Source organism: Anabrus simplex, chromosome 2 (assembly GCF_040414725.1).
Source record: "Anabrus simplex isolate iqAnaSimp1 chromosome 2, ASM4041472v1, whole genome shotgun sequence".
Lineage (NCBI taxonomy): Eukaryota > Metazoa > Arthropoda > Insecta > Orthoptera > Tettigoniidae > Anabrus > Anabrus simplex.
In genome coordinates, this window is record NC_090266.1 from 359,376,149 (window position 1) to 359,396,190 (window position 20,042).

Genomic DNA, 20,042 nt, shown 5'->3' on the forward strand with positions numbered 1-20,042 from the left:
TCCACGAAAAGAGAGATCTAAAATGGGACACCCACGTATGAAGTGTAATTTCTAAATTGTAAAAGTCCTTGCACTTCGTGATGAGGGTGCTAAATGGCAACAGTTCCCAGATGAAGGCGCAGGGCTATATATCAATCGTTAGCTCAGTACTGGAATATGGAGCAGTCGCATGTGATCCGTACCGAACATGACTCATTAACGAAACTTGAGATGGTACAGCAAAAGGCTGCACGATTCGTGCTTAACGATGTTCTAGAAATAGTGTGACAAATATGATACAAATACTTGGGTGAGAGACACTGGCGCCTATAATGGAACTCTAACACGGTTATATGCCTTGTATAATACCTACAAGAATAATCCAGCTTGGGGAAAGTTGAACAGTCGACTAGAAAAGCCCCGTTACATAAGTAGGACAGATCAACCCCATAAAGTAAAAAAATAGATCGCAGAAAACTAACTATGGTAAATATTCGTTTTTAAATCGGGGAATTGATGGTTGGAATGCATTTCCTGCAGCTGTCTTAGAACCTTTTCCCAAAAATGTGAGATGCGTCAAGAATAGACTCAAGCACTCTGGAAATTGTAGTATTAAGGTATGTGAATTATTTAAGGAATGTGTGAATATTTATACGAACGTGCTGTATTTACAATGCTAAGATAATGGTTAGTAACTGTACCGCTCACTCTACCGTAAGTGTAAAATTTTGAAATACGTAAGGTACGTGTGAATTTTTATATGATGGTGTTGTAATGTTAAGCTACTAGTAAGCTCAGCCTATAGTATTTTATACGGTAGTGTTAAGTACTGGAAATAGTTAAGTTGTATGTGATTTTGTATATGATGATGGTGGATTTTCAGAATGTTAAGCTATTAGTATTTCTTGCAATATATTTTTCCATGGAATTGCTTTTTGTACTCTTGTAGTAGTAGTAGTACTAGTATTTGTTGTTGTTGTTGTTGTTGTTGTTGTTGTGATGATGGTGGTGGTGGTGGTGACGGTTATGTTTTAACTTTATTATCACACTTCTGAAAGTTACCATTGTCACTGGGATATTTCCCAATTGCAATGTATTGGTGAATAATAATAATAATAATAATAATAATAATAATAATAATAATAATAATAATAATAATAATATTTTCCACAATAATAAAGATGTCAATAGTAACGTTATTTCAGAATAAGGATTTCTCGTTGAATTGTACAGCTGAGTTAAGTACTATATTTTCATAGCAGAACGAAAACTGAAGAGTGAATATGGTGTTCTTTATTACAATGAAGAATTTAGGGACACGAATTACACCAGTGCCTCGTATTTATCTTTTTTAGAAACAGTAAACATGCCCACAACTTAAGATTTCAGCAAGATTATTTATAAATTCATTGACGGAAGACATGGCGTACCGAAAATATTATGGACATGAAATGCCATTGCAACCGAGTTATTTTTCTTAGATTTGAGCTGCTTCCGAATGTAATTAAGTCACATATTGTAAATGTAGCCTTGCAACAAGCGATCTATACCAAACCAAACCCCATGGCACTACAGCCCTTGAAGGGCCTTGGCCTACCAAGCGACCGCTGCTCAGCCCGAAGGCCTGCAGATTACGAAGTGTCGTGTGGTCAGCACGACGAATCCTCTCGGCCGTTAATCTTGGCTTTCTAGACCAGGGCTGCCATCTCACCGTCAGATAGCCCCTCAATTCTAATCACATAGGCTAAGTGGACCTCGAGCCAGCCCTCAGGTCCAGGTAAAAATCCCTGACCTGACCGAGAATCGAACCCGAGGCCTCCGGATAAGAGGCAGGCACGCTACCCCTACATCACGGGGCCGCCACAAGCGATCTATGGTGACTGTAAATAGGAACGGTGAAAAGCCGCAGCCTTGTACCTGCAACTCCATAACACCTACAATGTATTTAGTTATGATAGATTCTACGGAAATACCTTTTGATAGCAATAGCCTATCTTTGATAGATCATCCTTCATTACTGTCAACATCTTCCCCCTTCAAAATAAATTGTACACGTTCCCTACATCTACAGACCATAAACAAAACCTAACCAAGTAGCGAATTGTATGTAGTACATGTTTCTTCCCCTAAATTACAACATTATATCAGATAAAAAATTACATTTCCAATCTAGTAATGTACTTTTTATCTGATATATTGTAATTTATTCTAGCTGATGATGTTCCTTAGAGGAAAAAACCTGTACTAGATTCAATACATTATATACGTATTGAATCGTCGGACCACTGAAATATAATATTTAAGTTATTCTTAAATATTCACTACTTGATTTTATAGTCAATACGGGTTTTATCTAAAATAAAGCTGTTAAAACTTGTTACATGCAATAAACAAAACCTTTCAAGAACTACGCGGAGAGCATTCTTGGAGGATGAGTTTCCGTCATCTAATCCAATAGCAGTTCAGAAATTCCGTATATTTCCTGCAATGCTTTGCTGTCAATAGTCATATTTTCCCATACGTGCCTCTTACCTCCTCATAGTCCGACTCGTTGGCTGAACGGTCAGCGTAATGGCCTTCGGTTCACAGGGTCCCGGGTTCGATTCCCGGCCGGGTCGTGGATTTTAACCTTAATTGGGTAATTCCAACGGCACGGGGGATGGGTGTATGTGTTGTCTTCATCATCATTTCATCCTCATCACGACGCGCAGGTCGCCTACGGGAGTCAAATATAAAGACCTGCACCTGGCAAGCCGAACCCGTCCTGGGATATCCCGGCGCTAAAAGCCATACGACATTTCATTTACCTCCTCATAACCTTGTGCTGTGTTTCTTCTGCGGGACAACATTCCCAACACCTCGGCGTTACTGAACACCGTAAAAGTATTAAGTGGGACTTGAAACCATTGATATTCCCAATCTTTGTGCTGAAGTCACCGATTAACATGACATCATTTCTGTTTCTGACTCTTAATCTACTATATTGCTCAATGCCTCCCACAGCCTGTTCACCTCATCACCATTTGCTCCTACACATTGTTCGAATATTCAGAGCTTTCAGGATTTCATCCCCGCACTCAACAGAACTATCCACATCATTTATTCATTAACGTGCATGAAATAAACTAGAGAAAAAGAAAGCCATTTCGGTATAGGCCATGAAGGCTCTTGGAGGCGTGGAAAATAAATGCTTCTACCAGCCGTAACCTCGACATTATGTGGGATATGGGATGGAGTTGTTCTCTAACGGCTTCGCCTACAATAATTAACCTGGTATTAATTTCTGGTGTAGGCTGAGTGAACGCTCAGGCCATGTGCCTCATCAAAAGTGGAAGAATTGTTTCTTATTTTTCCAACTTTCTAATGCGGAATCGACCCATTCCTTTCCCTATGAACTGAACGCACTTTCGCCGCCAGGAATAGGCGACCTCTTAGCAAAAAAAAAAAAGGTCGCTTCTAATAATTTTCCTGATGAACATTGCTATTGCACATTGTGCCCACCTCCTTGACACACGTCAGGTGCACTTTATCATCCTCTAACTCTCTTACTTACTCTTCCTACCCAGACGTTCATTACTTCTAAAACTTCAAACACCATGCTCTATTATAACTGAGTGTAAATTGTTTCATTCCTTCCATGCATGTATGTTCAGTTCTCAGCCCTAAGGCTGGTTGGATCCTCAACAGCTTCACCATCAGCTGTCATAGATCGCCTAGGCATCATTGACGAGGCGTGCTAGAGAAATGAGGAGTGAGGTAGTTTCCCGTTGCTTTCCTCACCGAACCAGGAGTTGCGATACAATATCAGTCTGCCAAACCCACTGCACCAAATGACCCTATGAGCGACATTTTCACACCATTCATAACAGGGACTGGCTGCATAAAGAATGGCATTACTAGCATCACTCATACCTCAGTTACTTACATATTGTCAAAGCCAAGGATAGGAGAGAGGCTGAACAATGAAAGTAACAAAATTGCTTTAGCCTATACCAGAAGACATAGTGCACTGTAAACTCTAGTTCCTGCCAGCAAAGGCATCATTCCTTCCATAAGCCCTATTAATATTCATCAAAGTCATGGAATACTGGCTTGTTCGTTTACGAGGAGTTCTTGGTCAGCCATGAGGGAGAAGTTGCTAGCTGAGAAATTAGTCAACTAACAGGCGCCTAGAAGCCCTCGTAAATGGGTGACTGCTATGGACTAATGACATACATGAAACAACAACTACTACACTGAGAGAAAACATTAATAATAATAATGCAATTTGCTTTACGTCCCACTAACTACTTTTTCGGTCTTCGGAGACGCTGAGGTGCCGGAGTTTAGTCCCGCAGGGTTTCTTTTACGTGCCAGTAAATCTACCGACACGAGGCTGACGTATTTAAGCACCTTCAAATACCACCGGACTGAGCCAGGATCGAACCTGCCAAGTTGGGGTCAGAAGGTCAGCGCCACAACCGTCTGAGCCACTCAGCCCGGCGGGAGAAAACATTAAAAGGCTATTGTCAAGAAGATACAAGATACAAATGGGCACTACGAACAGTACTAAAGTTCAACAACCTTTTAATTGCTACCAGTTTAAAGAGACGCCGGAATATTTCAATTATGCATTGGAAAGGAGTTTCTTAACGGCCGGTAAATCTACGGACAATAATTATCGCATCCAAGCCAACCGACTGTGCCGAATCATTGAGTATGGAAGACGAGAGCATTACTAAGGATGCTACTTAGTCGATCTAACATAATGCATGTCTGATGCTTAATTTCACTAACAATAAATGAAAAGAACGCCTCATTCCTTTATTCCTGGAGTGGGAAATGTCATTCGCACGCTCTAATAGTAATCTACCGTATGGCGTCAGGAAGGGCATCCTGGTCGACGTCACACACACCTTTAGCACTCAGACGGTATCTGCTATCATCACTGAACACAAAGTTTCATCATTCTTTCATTTAGGCGTTCATTTCTCGACACGACCGAATATGAACTCACCGTGGTGGAGTGTGAATGGAAGTCTGCCTAGTAGCACGAATGAATTTAGTCTATTTTCAAGCAAACTGTTGAGACAGACATCTTTGTTTGACGCCTGTACTCCATCTAAACAGAGACTAATGATGTTAGCGCGATGTTGCACTACACTGCACAGCTTGAGTAATTTACCTTTTCGTATCCTTATTTTGTGATATTTGCTCTCAGCATTTTCTTCTTTGACAATTCACAATTGCATTGCTTCATATAATTGGTATAACAATAGGAATTTTGAGAACTTAATCAGGAGAACGTTTAGAATGAATCTCTCTCAAAATATCCAATATCACCCCACCCTTCCTAGATGTTGTAGGGTTGCTAGACACTAATGGCAAGAATTACGAATCCAACCTGAATCATCCGGCTAGGAAGCTACTGTGTTAAACACCTAGATCTCGGAGGAGGATGTGTTATTATTATTATTATTATTATTATTATTATTATTATTATTATTATTATTATTATTATTATTATTATTATTATTAATGGTTCATGTTTGTGGGTTACTGTAGTCACGTCCTAGTACGTGAACCATGGGCAACGGCTGAGTGGCCTAGTAAGTGGTCCTGAGAGTCGGGATACCAGTTGCTATGGAATGGGAGTGGGCATCTCGGACATATTCTGAGTCGTGGCCCTCCTTGTGCTCAGGCGGCAATTATACAATTCACCGGTGGTCCATAACCCGTTAGAGGAGAGATCCTCACTTGGACTATGTGCAAGTAGGGTAGCATCCTGCTTCATGAACTTACCGAGCTCAGAACACTTTAAGCAAGCCTCGGACCTATGGGAGTAATGGAGTCCCACTCCCATTTGACAGGAGAGGGACTCCTTGGAAACAACTTGGCGAACGAAATGGAATTCGATGGGGAGCTATCAATATTAATGGGGCTTATGGAAGAAAGAAGTAGAACTGACTGATTCAGCAAAGAGGATGCATCTGAATGTGCTAGGAGTAAGTGATATTCGGGTAGGGGAGATAATGAGGAAGAGATAGGAGATTATAAAGTGTACTTGACGGGTTTTAGAAAAGGAAGGGCAGAGTCTGGGGTAGGGCTCTTTATCAGGAATACCATTGCACGCAACATAGTTTCTGTTAGACACGTAAATGAGCGAATGATGTGGGTAGATTTGTCAGTGGGAGGAATTAGGACAAGAATTGTGTCCGTGTATTCACCTTGTGAGAGTGCAGATGAGGATGAAGTTGACAAGTTTTATGAAGCATTGTGTGACATCGTGGTCAGGGTCAACAGCAAGGATAGAATAGTGCTAATGGGCGATTTCAATGCGAGAGTTGGGATTAGAACTGAAGGATACGAAAGGGTGATTGGTAAATGTGGGGAAGATATGGAAACTAATGGGAATGGAAAGCGTTTGCTGGACTTCTGTGCTAGTATGGGTTTAGCTGTTACGAATACATTCTTCAAGCATAAGGCTATTCACCGCTACACATGGGAGGCTAGGGGTACCAGATCCATAATAGACTATATCTTAACAGATGTTGAATTCAGGAAATCTGTTAGGAATGTACGAGTTTCCCGCGGATTTTTCCATGATACAGACAACTATCTGATCTGTAGTGAACTAAGTATCTCTAGGCCTAGGGTAGAGAAAGTGAAATCTGTCTGCAAACAAATAAGGGTAGAAAATATCCAGGATGAGGAAATTAGACAGAAGTACATGGATATGATTAGTGAGAAGTTTCGAACAGTAGACAGTAAGCAGGTTCAGGATATAGAAAGTGAATGGGTGGCATACAGGGATGCTGTAGTAGAAACAGCAAGGGAATGCTTAGGAACAACTGTGTGTAAACGTAAAAAGAAGGCTTATCAGAAATGGCTCCAAACAAGGGCCGAGGCAGACAGAGATTTGTACGTAGATGAAAGAAACAGAGCGAAACAAATAGTGGTTGAATCCGAAAAGAAGTCATGGGAAGATTTTGGTAATAACCTAGAAAAGCTAGGTCAAGCAGCAGGGAAACCTTTCTGGACAGTAATAAGGAATCTTAGGAAGGGAGGGAAAAGGAAATGAACAGTGTTTTGAGTAATTCAGGTGAACTCATAATAGATCCCAGGGAATCACTGGAGAGGTGGAGGGAATATTTTGAACATCTTCTCAATGTAAAAGGAAATCATCATGGTGGTGTTGCAAACAGCCAAGCTCATGGGGAGGAGGAAAATGATGTTGGTGAAATTATGCTTGAGGAAGTGGAAAGGAGAGTAAATAAACTCCATTGTCATAAGGCAGCAGGAATAGATGAAATTAGACCTGAAATGGTGAAGTATAGTGGGAAGGCAGGGATGAAATGGCTTCATAGAGTAGTAAAACTAGCGTGGAGTGTTGGTAAGGTACCTTCATATTGGACAAAAGCAGTAATTGCACCTATCTATAAGCAAGGGAACAGGAAGGATTGCAACAACTATCGAGGTATCTCATTGATTAGTATACCAGGCAAAGTATACACTGGCATCTTGGAAGGGAGGGTGCGATCAGTCGTTGAGAGGAAGTTGGATGAAAACCAGTGTGGTTTCAGACCACAGAGTGGCTATCAGGATCAGATTTTCAGTATGCGCCAGGTAATTGAAAAATTCTACGAGATGAATAGGCAGTTGTGTTTATGTTTTGTAGATCTAGATAAAGCTTATGACATGGTACCGAGGGAAAAGATGTTCGCCATACTGGGGGACTATGGAATTAAAGGTAGATTATTAAAATCAATCAAAAGCATTTATGTTGACAATTGGGCTTCAGTGAGAACTGATGGTAGAATGAGTTCTTGGTTCAGAGTACTTACATGAGTTAGACAAGGCTGTTATCTTTCACCTTTGCTGTTCGTAGTATACATGGATCATCTGCTGAAAGGTATAAAATGGCAGGGAGGGATTCAGTTAGGTGGAAATGTAGTAAGCAGTTTGGCCTATGCTGACGACTTGGTCTTATTGGCAGACTGTGCCGAAAGCCTGCAGTCTAATATCTTGGAACTTGAAAATGGGTGCACTGAGTATGGTATGAAAATTAGCCTCTCGAAGACTAAATTGATGTCAGTAGGTAAGGAATTCAACAGAATTGAATGTCAGATTGGTGATACAAAGCTAGAACAGGTCGATAATTTCAAGTATTTAGGTTGTGTGTTCTCCCAGGATGGTTATATAGTAAGTGAGATAGAATCAAGGTGTAGTAAAGCTAATGCAGTGAGCTCGCAGTTGCGATCAGCAGTATTCTGTAAGAAGGAAGTCAGCTCCCAGACGAAACTATCTTTACATCGGTCTGTTTTCAGACCAACTTTGCTTTACGGGAGCGAAAGCTGGGTGTACTCAGGATACCTTATTCATAAGTTAGAAGTAACAGACATGAAAGTAGCAAGAATGATTGCTGGTACAAACAGGTGGGAACAATGGCAGGAGGGTACTCGGAATGAGGAGATAAAGGCTAATTTAGGAATGAACTCGATGGATGAAGCTGTACGCATAAACCGGCTTCGGTGGTGGGGTCATGTGAGGCGAATGGAGGAGGATAGGTTACCTAGGAAAATAATGGACTCTGTTATAGAGGGTAAGAGAAGTTGAGGGAGACCAAGACGGCGATGGTTAGACTCGGTTTCTAACGATTTAAAGATAAGAGGTATAGAACTAAAGGAGGCCACAAGACTAGTTGCAAATCGAGGATTGTGGCGACGTTTAGTAAATTCTCAGAGGCTTGCAGACTGAACGCTGAAAGGCATAACAGTCTATAATGATAATGTATGGAGTATGTTATTATTATTATTATTATTATTATTATTATTATTATTACTATTATTATTATTATTATTGTTATATGCCCAATCTCAATGGCGCATTCGATTAGCCGATGCCATTCTATTCGCAAGAAAGCAGATTTTGTCCATGCTGAGATAGGTGGCATTCCAGTGTGTTTAACTGCGACGACTCGGTATCGTTGCCTCCTGACGCGTTATTGAACTACACTCCAGGTTCTCTCAACAAACTATAGGAATGGGACATTAAACAAAACACGAAATTGTTACATATTATTTACAACATAAGATGTACTTAAAATCCATTTAATATTAAATTGATTGTATTGTATTTTATAAGTTGCTGTCTAGAACTGATGCTTACTGTATGGTGTTCCAGCTCTTCCAGCCCCCAGTATCCGATGTCCCAGTAACATGACTGTTTTCTTGAAACCTGGGAAGTCCGTGGCACATGTGACCATACTGCAACCAATAGCGAATGTCAACTGGTTCAGGTACTTTGTTTATTCTATTTATAAAGCTCTGGAAATAAATGAATTTCAAAGTTCGTATCAAACGGTATATTACTTAATGACATGTTAATGATAGAAAATGACATCCAAGGAGGGACAGAATATAACAAGTAGGACTCGTTTCTTAAATTTTATGAACTATACTTTTTTTAAGTGGAATTTTATCAATATTATTTTTAGATTAGGTGTGAGTAAGAAAATGTCTGATCTCGAATTTACGAAGAGATTACAGAGAAATGTACTAACGATTTAATGAAAACATAATAAAGAAATAAATATGATAATAAAAGCGGGATATTTTACAGCTGAAAAAGGTTCTCTGTTACTAGAAGTCACAACCGTGCAGACTACAGTTTCCAATAAATCCGTTGTAAGCTGGTTACAAAATTGCTAAATTCTACACTTTCTAATACTAATTTTAACTTTTACAATGCACTGTGGGGTGTCTTTATACTAGGCTATTTAACAAAGGTGTCCTAAAATAAGTCGTAAATTCTGTCCTCACTTTCAGTAACGGTGCCAAGGGGCTGACAATGGAACTTGCAGTTCTTTCACGGGGTGTCAATAAAACCTGACATAACGGAACTAACTTTAAAAAGGAAGTTGCACTTTCTTCTAAATCTAGCCTTATACGTACGGAATTTAGATTTTCAATGCCGTAATTATTTCTAAAATCGGACTAGTATTTCTCGAGAAAGTGGAACTTATTCGAGAGTGCTTCATCTACCTGCTGGTAGCTGCCCTCCTAGATTCGCGCTACGTACAGTATGAAACATGCATGAGCTAGCTGTTGACACACAGAGTACCTCCACCTTCCTCTAACAGCTAGGTATTCGCGGGTACGGTACACAAGCCGACTATCTCCAGTTCGGGTCGCAGACATTTCTTAACCTAAAGGGTGAATTCTACCATATCCTAAGAATAACCTAGTTTCGAAAATTATGATTTTTCACCATTTTTAATTAATTATTAAATGCAAATATTTGCCAAGCGCTACGATCTTTTGCCACGATAGCGATGTTTGTGACGTTGTAGTCCATTCCTTAAATTTGCTGAAGGTAAGCCATGATGAAACTATGAAGTCACGAGCCATTATCTGACATTTAAATTTACCTAAGAACACAAGCGAAGCACACCTCAGGTTATAGCAGAAAATGATCACCTCACATCACATAATGCGTAAAGATGATATAAAGTCACCAAAGAAATCACAGTGAACCATTAAAATACTGGAAATTAAAATCAAAGGAAGAAAACATGAGAGATCGCCTCTATACCGCTTGAGCGACCGGTCATTATGGAGCCATTTACGGTTCCCGATTTACGAACGTGGGAGCATGTTTAGGACACAAAAAAAACATGTACAAACGATATGAAACGATGCGTGAAGCAGCAATGAGGAGAGATCCTTCCAGTGATCTACTGCCCCACCCAAAAACGTGTTATTACTCGCACAGGAAGATTAAAATGGAGGCTACATTACGTTGCACGTTTACACAGTAGCAAGTATAGGAAGTAGTGTGTTCAAATGGTACTCACAGAAGGTTATTTTGGTATCCGTTGCAAATACTGCCGGATTCGTCTACGAAGCCAGCCAGCATTACTTTAAAAGCACGCGTGGTTAGTTTCATCGCACTTTGATACGTAATTAAACACCTAAAAACAACGCCTTAAATGTACGAATCAGTCCTTAATTAGTTAACTACACGCTACCGCACAAAGTGCACACGCGAAGCATTACTTAAAGAAATATGAAAACTTAAATTGTCAGTAATGGAACCACTATTACTACCACGTGTTAATGGATGCAGGTAACCGCTTCCCCATTTTCGATCTATATAATATGCGCATGAAAAGTACTAACCTAACGAGCGTAACCAATTGGCGATTCCCTTCAGCCCCTAACTCCAATACTTACCTGTATATTGACGAAGAAAGTAGATCATATATTTACCTTTCAACGAATAATTGTACTTAAAAAATTCACAATGTTTATTCGCCGTGGTTATGCATTTTTTCAATAATCCATTGCGAGCCACGCATAATTTGCATATTTAGATGAACCCAGGCTCATAAGGACAGCAGGTGTTACGCTCCTTTACTTGCGGGAGGAAGGGTTGGTGGCCCTGGCTTACGTCACATTCTCGCAGCTGTACCGCATGTACTGTCTATGGACGAACAGGGAATGGTCAAACGTCATACTTATGACGTCACTATTATTTCTCTTGTCCACGGTGAAATATTAAATAAATTAAATTAGTCGTGCATGCTCACTAGCAAAAGCTCGGAGCTAGTTTTTGGATATGTATTTACTGTCTCTCTCTAACACCCTGTGACGTCATCACCCCAGAGTCACTAAGTAAACATGCTCACCATGTGCTCTCCTTTCCATATACTATGTAATATACCAGCTGTTACACGCGGCTTCGATCGCGTGGATTTCGTAATTTGTTAAAAGTAACCGTTCCTCAGCACTGTACGAAGACATTACCTGAAAATCAGTCTATATACCTATAAAATAACACGTCCTGACCGACCGACCGACCGACCGACCGACCGACCGACCGACCGACCGACCGACCGACCGACCGACCGACCGACCGACCGACCGACCGACCGACCGACCGACCGACCGACCGACCGACCGACCGACCGACCGACCGACCGACCGACCGACCGACCGACCGACCGACCGACCGACCGACCGACCGACCGACCGACCGACCGACCGACCGACCGACCGACCGACCGACCGACCGACCGACCGACCGACCGACCGACCGACCGACCGACCGACCGACCGACCGACCGACCGACCGACCGACCGACCGACCGACCGACCGACCGACCGACCGACCGACCGACCGACCGACCGACCGACCGACCGACCGACCGACCGACCGACCGACCGACCGACCGACCGACCGACCGACCGACCGACCGACCGACCGACCGACCGACCGACCGACCGACCGACCGACCGACCGACCGACCGACCGACCGACCGACCGACCGACCGACCGACCGACCGACCGACCGACCGACCGACCGACCGACCGACCGACCGACCGACCGACCGACCGACCGACCGACCGACCGACCGACCGACCGACCGACCGACCGACCGACCGACCGACCGACCGACCGACCGACCGACCGACCGACCGACCGACCGACCGACCGACCGACCGACCGACCGACCGACCGACCGACCGACCGACCGACCGACCGACCGACCGACCGACCGACCGACCGACCGACCGACCGACCGACCGACCGACCGACCGACCGACCGACCGACCGACCGACCGACCGACCGACCGACCGACCGACCGACCGACCGACCGACCGACCGACCGACCGACCGACCGACCGACCGACCGACCGACCGACCGACCGACCGACCGACCGACCGACCGACCGACCGACCGACCGACCGACCGACCGACCGACCGACCGACCGACCGACCGACCGACCGACCGACCTAAAGAAATGAAATTTCTTACTTACGGAGGACGTTTGTATATTCTGTCGCTAAGGGGGTGAAAAGGGTGTGAATTTTAAATGCGTATATCTATACAACAAATCTTAAAAGTTTACAGACGCAATAATTCGTATTTGGAGTCTCCTTTCAAAATAAAGAAACACGAATATTTTTGTTTCCGGATAACCCAGTTAAAGGGGGGGGGGGTTGTGTGTGAAAAAGGGGTTGAATACCTTTTATGAGGATAGTTATACCTTCAAAACAGAAGATGTTATAGAGATGAAAATTGGTATTTGGAACCTCCTTTAAAAAGAATTGAACCCGTATATATTTGTTTTCAGGAAATCCAATTAATGGAGGGTGAGCGGGAGTGACAACGGGGGTGAAATTTTAAAAAGACTATATCTACAATAGATCTCAGAAATGTAACATGTTACAGCCGTGAAAACTGGTATCTGGAATATCCGGTACAAGTACAGAAAAACATATAAAATTTGTTTTTTGAAAAATCACTTAAGAGGAACTGAAAAATAAGGTGAATTTTAAAATCAGCATATATTTAATATCTAAAAAATTAACATGTTAGAGACGTGAGAATTGGTGAATTTTATCTCGTTTAAAAATAAAGAATCATGTATTTTTTCTTCGGAAAAACAACTTGGGGGAGGGGTAAAATGACTGAAAAAGGGCTTGAATTCTTTTTATTAGGATACTGATATCTCAAGAACTGAAGATGTTACAGAGGTTAAAATTGGTATTACGACTCTCCTTTAAAAATTAAGAAATACGTATTTTTTGTTTTCGAAAAATCCAAAAAAGTGAGTGGTGGGCGGTGGAATATATGAAAAGTTATTTGAATTCATTGTATGAGAATATTTATATCTCAAAAACTTTTTCGAAAAATCCAAATAAGTGAGTGGTGGGCGGTGGAATATCTGAAAAGTTATTTGAATTCATTGTTTGAGAATACTTATATCTCAAAAACTACAGATGTTGCAGACGTGAAAATTGGTATTTGGAATCTCCTTCAAAAATAAGAAAACGCGTATTCTTTGTCCTTTGAAAATCCATTTTAGGGGGGAGGGTGAAAGAATTGAAAAATTAGTTCAATTATTTGTATGAGGATAATTATATCTAAACAAAACTAAAGACGTGAAAATTGGCACTTAGAATCTCCTTTGAAAAAAAGGAAACACGTATTTTTGGGGGAAATAAAGTTGGACGAGTGGGAGAGGGGTGGTGAAGAAGGAGTTGAATCCTTTATTATCAAGGATACATACATATAAACAACTGAAGATGTTACAGTCGTCATAATTGGCATTCGAAGCTCCTTGATAAATAAAGAAATATGCATTTTTCAGTATGGAAAATTCACTTAAAGTGGACGGTGAAAGGAAGTGAAAAAATTGAATTCCTTTTATGAGGATACTTATATCTCAAAACAGAAGAATACAGGCGTGAAAACTGGTATTTAGGATGTCCTATAAAATAATGGAACACGCATTTTGTGGGGAAGTAATCTTAACTGGGGCGGTTGGGGTGGGGGGCTGAAATGGAGTTGAAATATTTTTATGATACTTATATCTCAAAAACTGAAGATGTTTCAGAGTTGCAGACATGAAAATGTGTATTGGGAATCTTCTTTCAATGTAGAGAAACACGTACTCTTCCGTTTTCGGAAAACACACTTAAGGTGATGAATGAATTGAATAATTACTTGAATTCTTTGTTGAGGATACTAATATCTCAAAAACTGAAGGTGTTACAGACTTGCAAATGGGTATTTGGAATCTCCTTTAAAATAAGGAAACACGCCTTTTTTTGTTTTTTGGAGGATCCACTTAAGTGGGTGAAAATAATTGAAGAAGCGGGTGAATTTTTAAAATGAGTACCGGTATATCTACAGTATTTGTTAAAAGACTTAACATGTTTCATACAAGAAACTTGGAATTTGGATGGTATTTTAAAAATACATAAACATGTATTTTATTGTTTTCGGAAAAGGCACATAACGAGGGTGAAAGAAATGAACAAAAATAACGGAATGATGTACGAAGATACTTATATCTCAAAATCTGAAGATGTTACAGACGTGGAAATAGGTGTTTGGAATCTCCTTTAAAAATAAAGAAACAAGTTGTGCTTTTTTTGACTTGAGAGAAGACCCGTTTCTCACATGTACAGTTTTTCTGTCGCATGGTCACCTTAGCCCCAAAAGACAATACCACAAACGTGGTTTACAAAGAGTTTCTGGAGTATATGAAACGCAAATTTTCGGCGAGCTTTTATACTTTGGGGAATTTCAGATAATGTCTTAGTACAGTACCGAGGAACGATTACTTTAGTTTCTTAGATATAAGTATCCTCATACAAATAATTCAACTAATTTTTCATTTCCTTCAACTTCTTAAGTAATTTTCCGAAAACACAAGAATACGTGTTCCTTTATTTTTAAAGGAGATTCCAAATAAAATTCATCACGTCTGAAACATTTTTAGTTTTTCAGATATAGGCCCCACGTACCCTCATATCAAGAAAACAACTAATTTTTAAATTCATTCACCCGCCAACCATAAGTGGATTTTCCGAAAACAAAAAATACAAGTTTCTTTACTTTGAAAGAAGATTCCAAATACAAATATTCGTGTCTGTAACATCTTCAGTTTTGAGATATATGCATCCTGATAAAAGGAATTCAAATCCTTTCTCACCTGCCACCCCCTTGATTTATTTCCCGGCCGCCCCAATATAATGTGTTCCTTTATTTTTAAAGTTGATTCTAAAAAACAATTTTCACGTTTGTAATATTCAATTTTTGAGATGTAAGTGTCGCCATAAAAGTAATTCAATTTCATTCACTTCCTTTCACCCTTCCTCTTAAGTGAATTTTCCGAAAACAAAATAATGTGTTCCTTTATTTATAAAGGAGCTTCCAAATATCAATTAACACGACTTTAATAACTTAAATTTATGAGATACATGTATCTCATAAAAGTAATTAATCTCATTTTCACCTTCCCTCAAAAATTATTTTCTCCCGAAAATGCGAGTTTCTATATTTCTAAAGGAGATTCCAAATACCAATTTTCACGTCTGTAACATCTTTAGTTTTTGGACATAAGTATCCTCATGCAAATTATTCAAATAATTTTTCAATTCTTTCACTCCCCTTGAGTGTATTTTCAGAAAAGGAAAGGATGTATGTCTCTTTTTATTGTAGGAGGTTCCAGATCCCAATTTTCACGTCTGAATCATCTTTAGTTTTTGAGATATAAATATTCTCATACAAGAAATTCGACTAATTCTTAAATTCTCTCACTCTCCTCTTAAGTATATTTTCCGTAAACAAAGAAGTACGCACGTCTTTACTTTTAAATGAAACACCAAATACTAGTTTTCACCTGTGTAATATCTTCAGTTTTTGAGATATCACTAAAAAACTTTCTTCAAATTATCCCAGGTATTTTTGGGGTCGCTGGAGCCTTCCAGGCTCATTTTGATTTTGGCCGGTGGTTTAAGACCGGAAGCCCCTCCTCTTGCCACGTGATTCTTGACATTCAAGTCTCGACCCGGGATCGACGGGGAGTCGAACTTCATCCTTCCGGGTGGGAAGCTAGCGGCTAAGCCACTGAGCTGATCACGCCCCCCACCCAGTTTTTGAGATATTACTATCGTAATAAAAAATTCTACCCGCTTTTCATTCCTTTTTACCCCTCCACACCCGTAAGTGTTTTTTGAAAACAAAAATACATATTTCTTTACTTTAGAGGAGATTAAAAATACCAATTTTCACGTCTGTAACATGTTATGTTTATGAGATTTTCTGTTGATATTCTCATTTTAAAAATTCACCCCCTTTATTGTTCCCCTTAAGTGGATATCCCGAAAATAAATCATCTGTATTTCTTTATTTTTACAGGAATTTCCAAATACCAGTTTTCACGTCTGTAACAATTTACGTTTCTTAGATACACTGTAGCTGTAATATCTTTAAAATTTCACCCCTTTTGTCACTCCGTTCATACCCCATTAATTGGATTTTCATAAAACCAGACACGTGTTTCTTTATTTTAAAGGAGATTCCAAATACCAATGTTCATGTCGGTAACATCTTCAGTTTTTTTTTTTTTTTAAGTTTTGGGTATCCTCATAAAGGAATTTCAACATATTTTCCCCTTTAATTCACTCCCATTAACGGGATTTTCCAAAAAGAAGAAAATACGTGTTTCTTCACTTTTAAAGGAGATTCTAAATACCATTTTTTACGTCTGTAAACTTTTAAGTTTTTGAGATATAGCTGTGCTTATTTAAACAGTTCAGTCTAACCTAGTCAGCGATCGGGGGAAGACGTGCTGAGTTGAGGTGCCGGTAGAGCCGGCGTGGAGTGTGACCGGTGAGTGGAAAAGTAAGACGGGAGGGAAGAGGAAGATAATTGGTGTGGATCAATATCGGATAGTTATTGGAAGATGGCAGGGGAGATGGAATCTGGAAACAGCCAGGAATGAAGGAGGTAAAGTGGAAACAAGAATGTTGGGCTAGGTGGTACTGGTGGCAGCGGTGCTTATGGTACTGCTAGGTATAGGCGACGTGGAGGTAAACCCCGACCCGACTTCCAGTGGCAACATGAACTGGGAATACGTGGAGGTCATAAGAAGTGTGCTTAATGAAGTTGTGGAAGAAGTATGTCCGTTTGAGCAGATTAAAAATATGATGAAGGAACAAGGGAAAGAATTTGAACATATGAGGCGTTGGTTACAGGGAAAACAGACGAAACAATGAACAAAGTGGGATTCAACGGGAGGGATATTATATCACTCAAGGTAAAAATAAGGGGGTTTGGAAGAAGAGGTGGTGAAGCTGAAGGCAGAAATAGAAGACAGTAGCCAAGAACGCAGGAAGAAATGCTTATTTATATATGGAGTGCCGGAAGAAAAGGTGAGGACAATATTTTGACAACCTACAAAATTGTGGAAGTCATCCAGAAAATGATGAAAATTAACTTTAGTGAAGTAGATATTGATGATGAGGAAAGGATAGGTAATAAACGTGGTAATAGGCCGATAAAAGTCAAGCTGTTTTCCACCCTGATGGCGGAAGTAGTGACAAGAGGCGCAGGCAATATACGTAACACAAAAATTTGTATTAAATGTGACATGGGAAGAGAAGGGATAAAGAATATAAACACTGTGAAGAAAGATTTGGTCAGGGCTAGAATGCAAGGGTTAAGAGCCTACTTTAAGGGTCAACAATTAGTGACAACCAATAGACTATGGACCAGATTTTGGACGGCGATGAAATTACGGGAAATGGAAGAGAATATGAAGAACGAAGTGGTAATGGTGAAGAGAGTGGAAGAAAGGCAAGTTAGAGGCAGGAAGGCGTGCACGCTATCTTCGAATCGATCGTAGAAGGAGCCAGAGAAGCAGCAGTTGAGATGGGGAGGGAGATAAGGAAGGAGACCAGGGCATTAGTTAAGGAGCTGAGGACGGAGGCCAGTGCGAGAGAAGAAAGGAATATACAGGGAGTGTTTGTGGAGCGGAAGCACAAAATGTGACAAGTGCACATAAACGAAGTGAAAAAACGGCTTGGAGGCAGGAAGAAGAAGCAAGAGGTGCCTCGGTGAAAGGGAGAAACTTGAGCCTAAGAGAGATATGGGGTACGAAGAACAAATTGGACGAAGGCATAGTGACAAAAGCAAAAAAACAATCAGCAGTAGTAAGTAAATTGTTTAACACATGAGAATAGTGGAGTGTGTGTGTTATTCGTAACTGTGACAAGAGCGATTAAGTAGTTAAATTAGTAGGCGGTAAAGTGTGTATATTAAGGTCTGTCATTAGATGGTATTGGAAGGCTGTAATTAAGATGAGGCAGGTATTTGGCTAGTGAATAAGGAAGGGAGTGATTGAAAATGGATAGGTGATAAGGGTAAAAGCTACTGGTAAGAATACAAATGGTTGCAGGATGATTGTGATTCAAACTTGTGATGGCATGTGTGGTAACTTTGTAAATATTCGTGGGGTTTCATGATAAAGTTAATATGTGGAAATGGATGGTATATAAGCTTATGGTCTAAGTTAACTGTGAGTGAATAAGGTAGTAGAGTGGATGTAAAAAATTGTGTGAGTTAAGGCTGTCGAATGAATAGGGAGATAGTATTGTTTGATTGGTAATGTATGGAATGGTAAGAGAGATGGTTTCATTTAATGTGGTGAGTTGTCTGGAATTTTAAAAGATAATAAGTGTAGCGAGATAATAGAGTTTAAAAGTGGACAATAGCAATGCAACGTAAGGAGAATAATTGCACACCGGCACTACAGTGGATGTAACACGAAGCCAGGTTTGCAACTTAAGTAGAGCAACAGAGGGGCCAGTGTTCAAGCAGGATTGCGCAGAGTAGCGAACCAGGCTGGAAGTGATATACACTTTGTTTAAAGTGCAGATGCCGTCTGCCGACACTATTGTACTCTTCACAGTAATTTTATTATTTTAGTTTCTTATTATGATGATGATGATGATGCTTGTTGTTTAAAGGGGCCTAACATCGAAGGTCATCGGCCCCAGTTTCTTATTATCATACTGCCATACTGCCTTATGCCATGGCCAACAGACCACCAATAAGGGTTGATATTGAGCCAGGCGACAGTGTTTATCCTGCCTCATTGCAATTTTATTATTATTTATATTATTATTGGCTTTTCCCTTATTTTCATTTATTGCTGTATTATCATGGCTATCGGCTCTCCGTGAGGGAGATGTCCGTGCGCCAATTGGCAGCAGGTACCGATTATGTTAGTTCTATTTATTTGATGAGAATTATTCTATGTGCATGTTAGCATAAGCTGTCTAACTTGGACATTATTATTTTTCTCTTTAATAGATCAATAAAGTATCAATACTGTAGATCTGGAGGAAAATAAAGATGATATGATATATGATGATATTTAAACAGTTCACCACCTTCTTCATCCCCTTAGCGACGGAATATACAGAAATCCTCCCTTTCTGAGAACCTACATGCTAATATGAATGTATCCCCAAAATTTCATTTCGTTCTGTCTAGTAGTTTTGGCTGTTCGATGTTGAGTCAGTCAGTCAGTCAAGACATGCAATTTTATATACATAGACTAGCAATTAACCGCCGGTTCGCTCGCGTGGATTTCGTAATTTGATAAAAGTAATCGTTCCTCGGTACTGTACTAAGACATTGCCTTCTTAGGCTAAGATGACCATGCGACAGAGAACTGTACATGTGAGAAACGGGTCTTCTCTCAAGTCGAAAAACC

General features: G+C 40.4%; 1 protein-coding gene across 1 annotated transcript in view; it reads left to right on the top strand.

Moving 5' to 3' along the window:
- Positions 1-20,042, top strand: part of LOC136862829 (uncharacterized) — a 148,608-nt gene that overhangs the window by 104,786 nt on the left and 23,780 nt on the right. Inside the window, exon 9 of the mRNA XM_067139093.2 lies at positions 9,142-9,256. Within this exon, the coding sequence (XP_066995194.2) occupies positions 9,142-9,256 (115 nt within the window). The remainder of the gene's footprint in view (positions 1-9,141; positions 9,257-20,042) is intronic.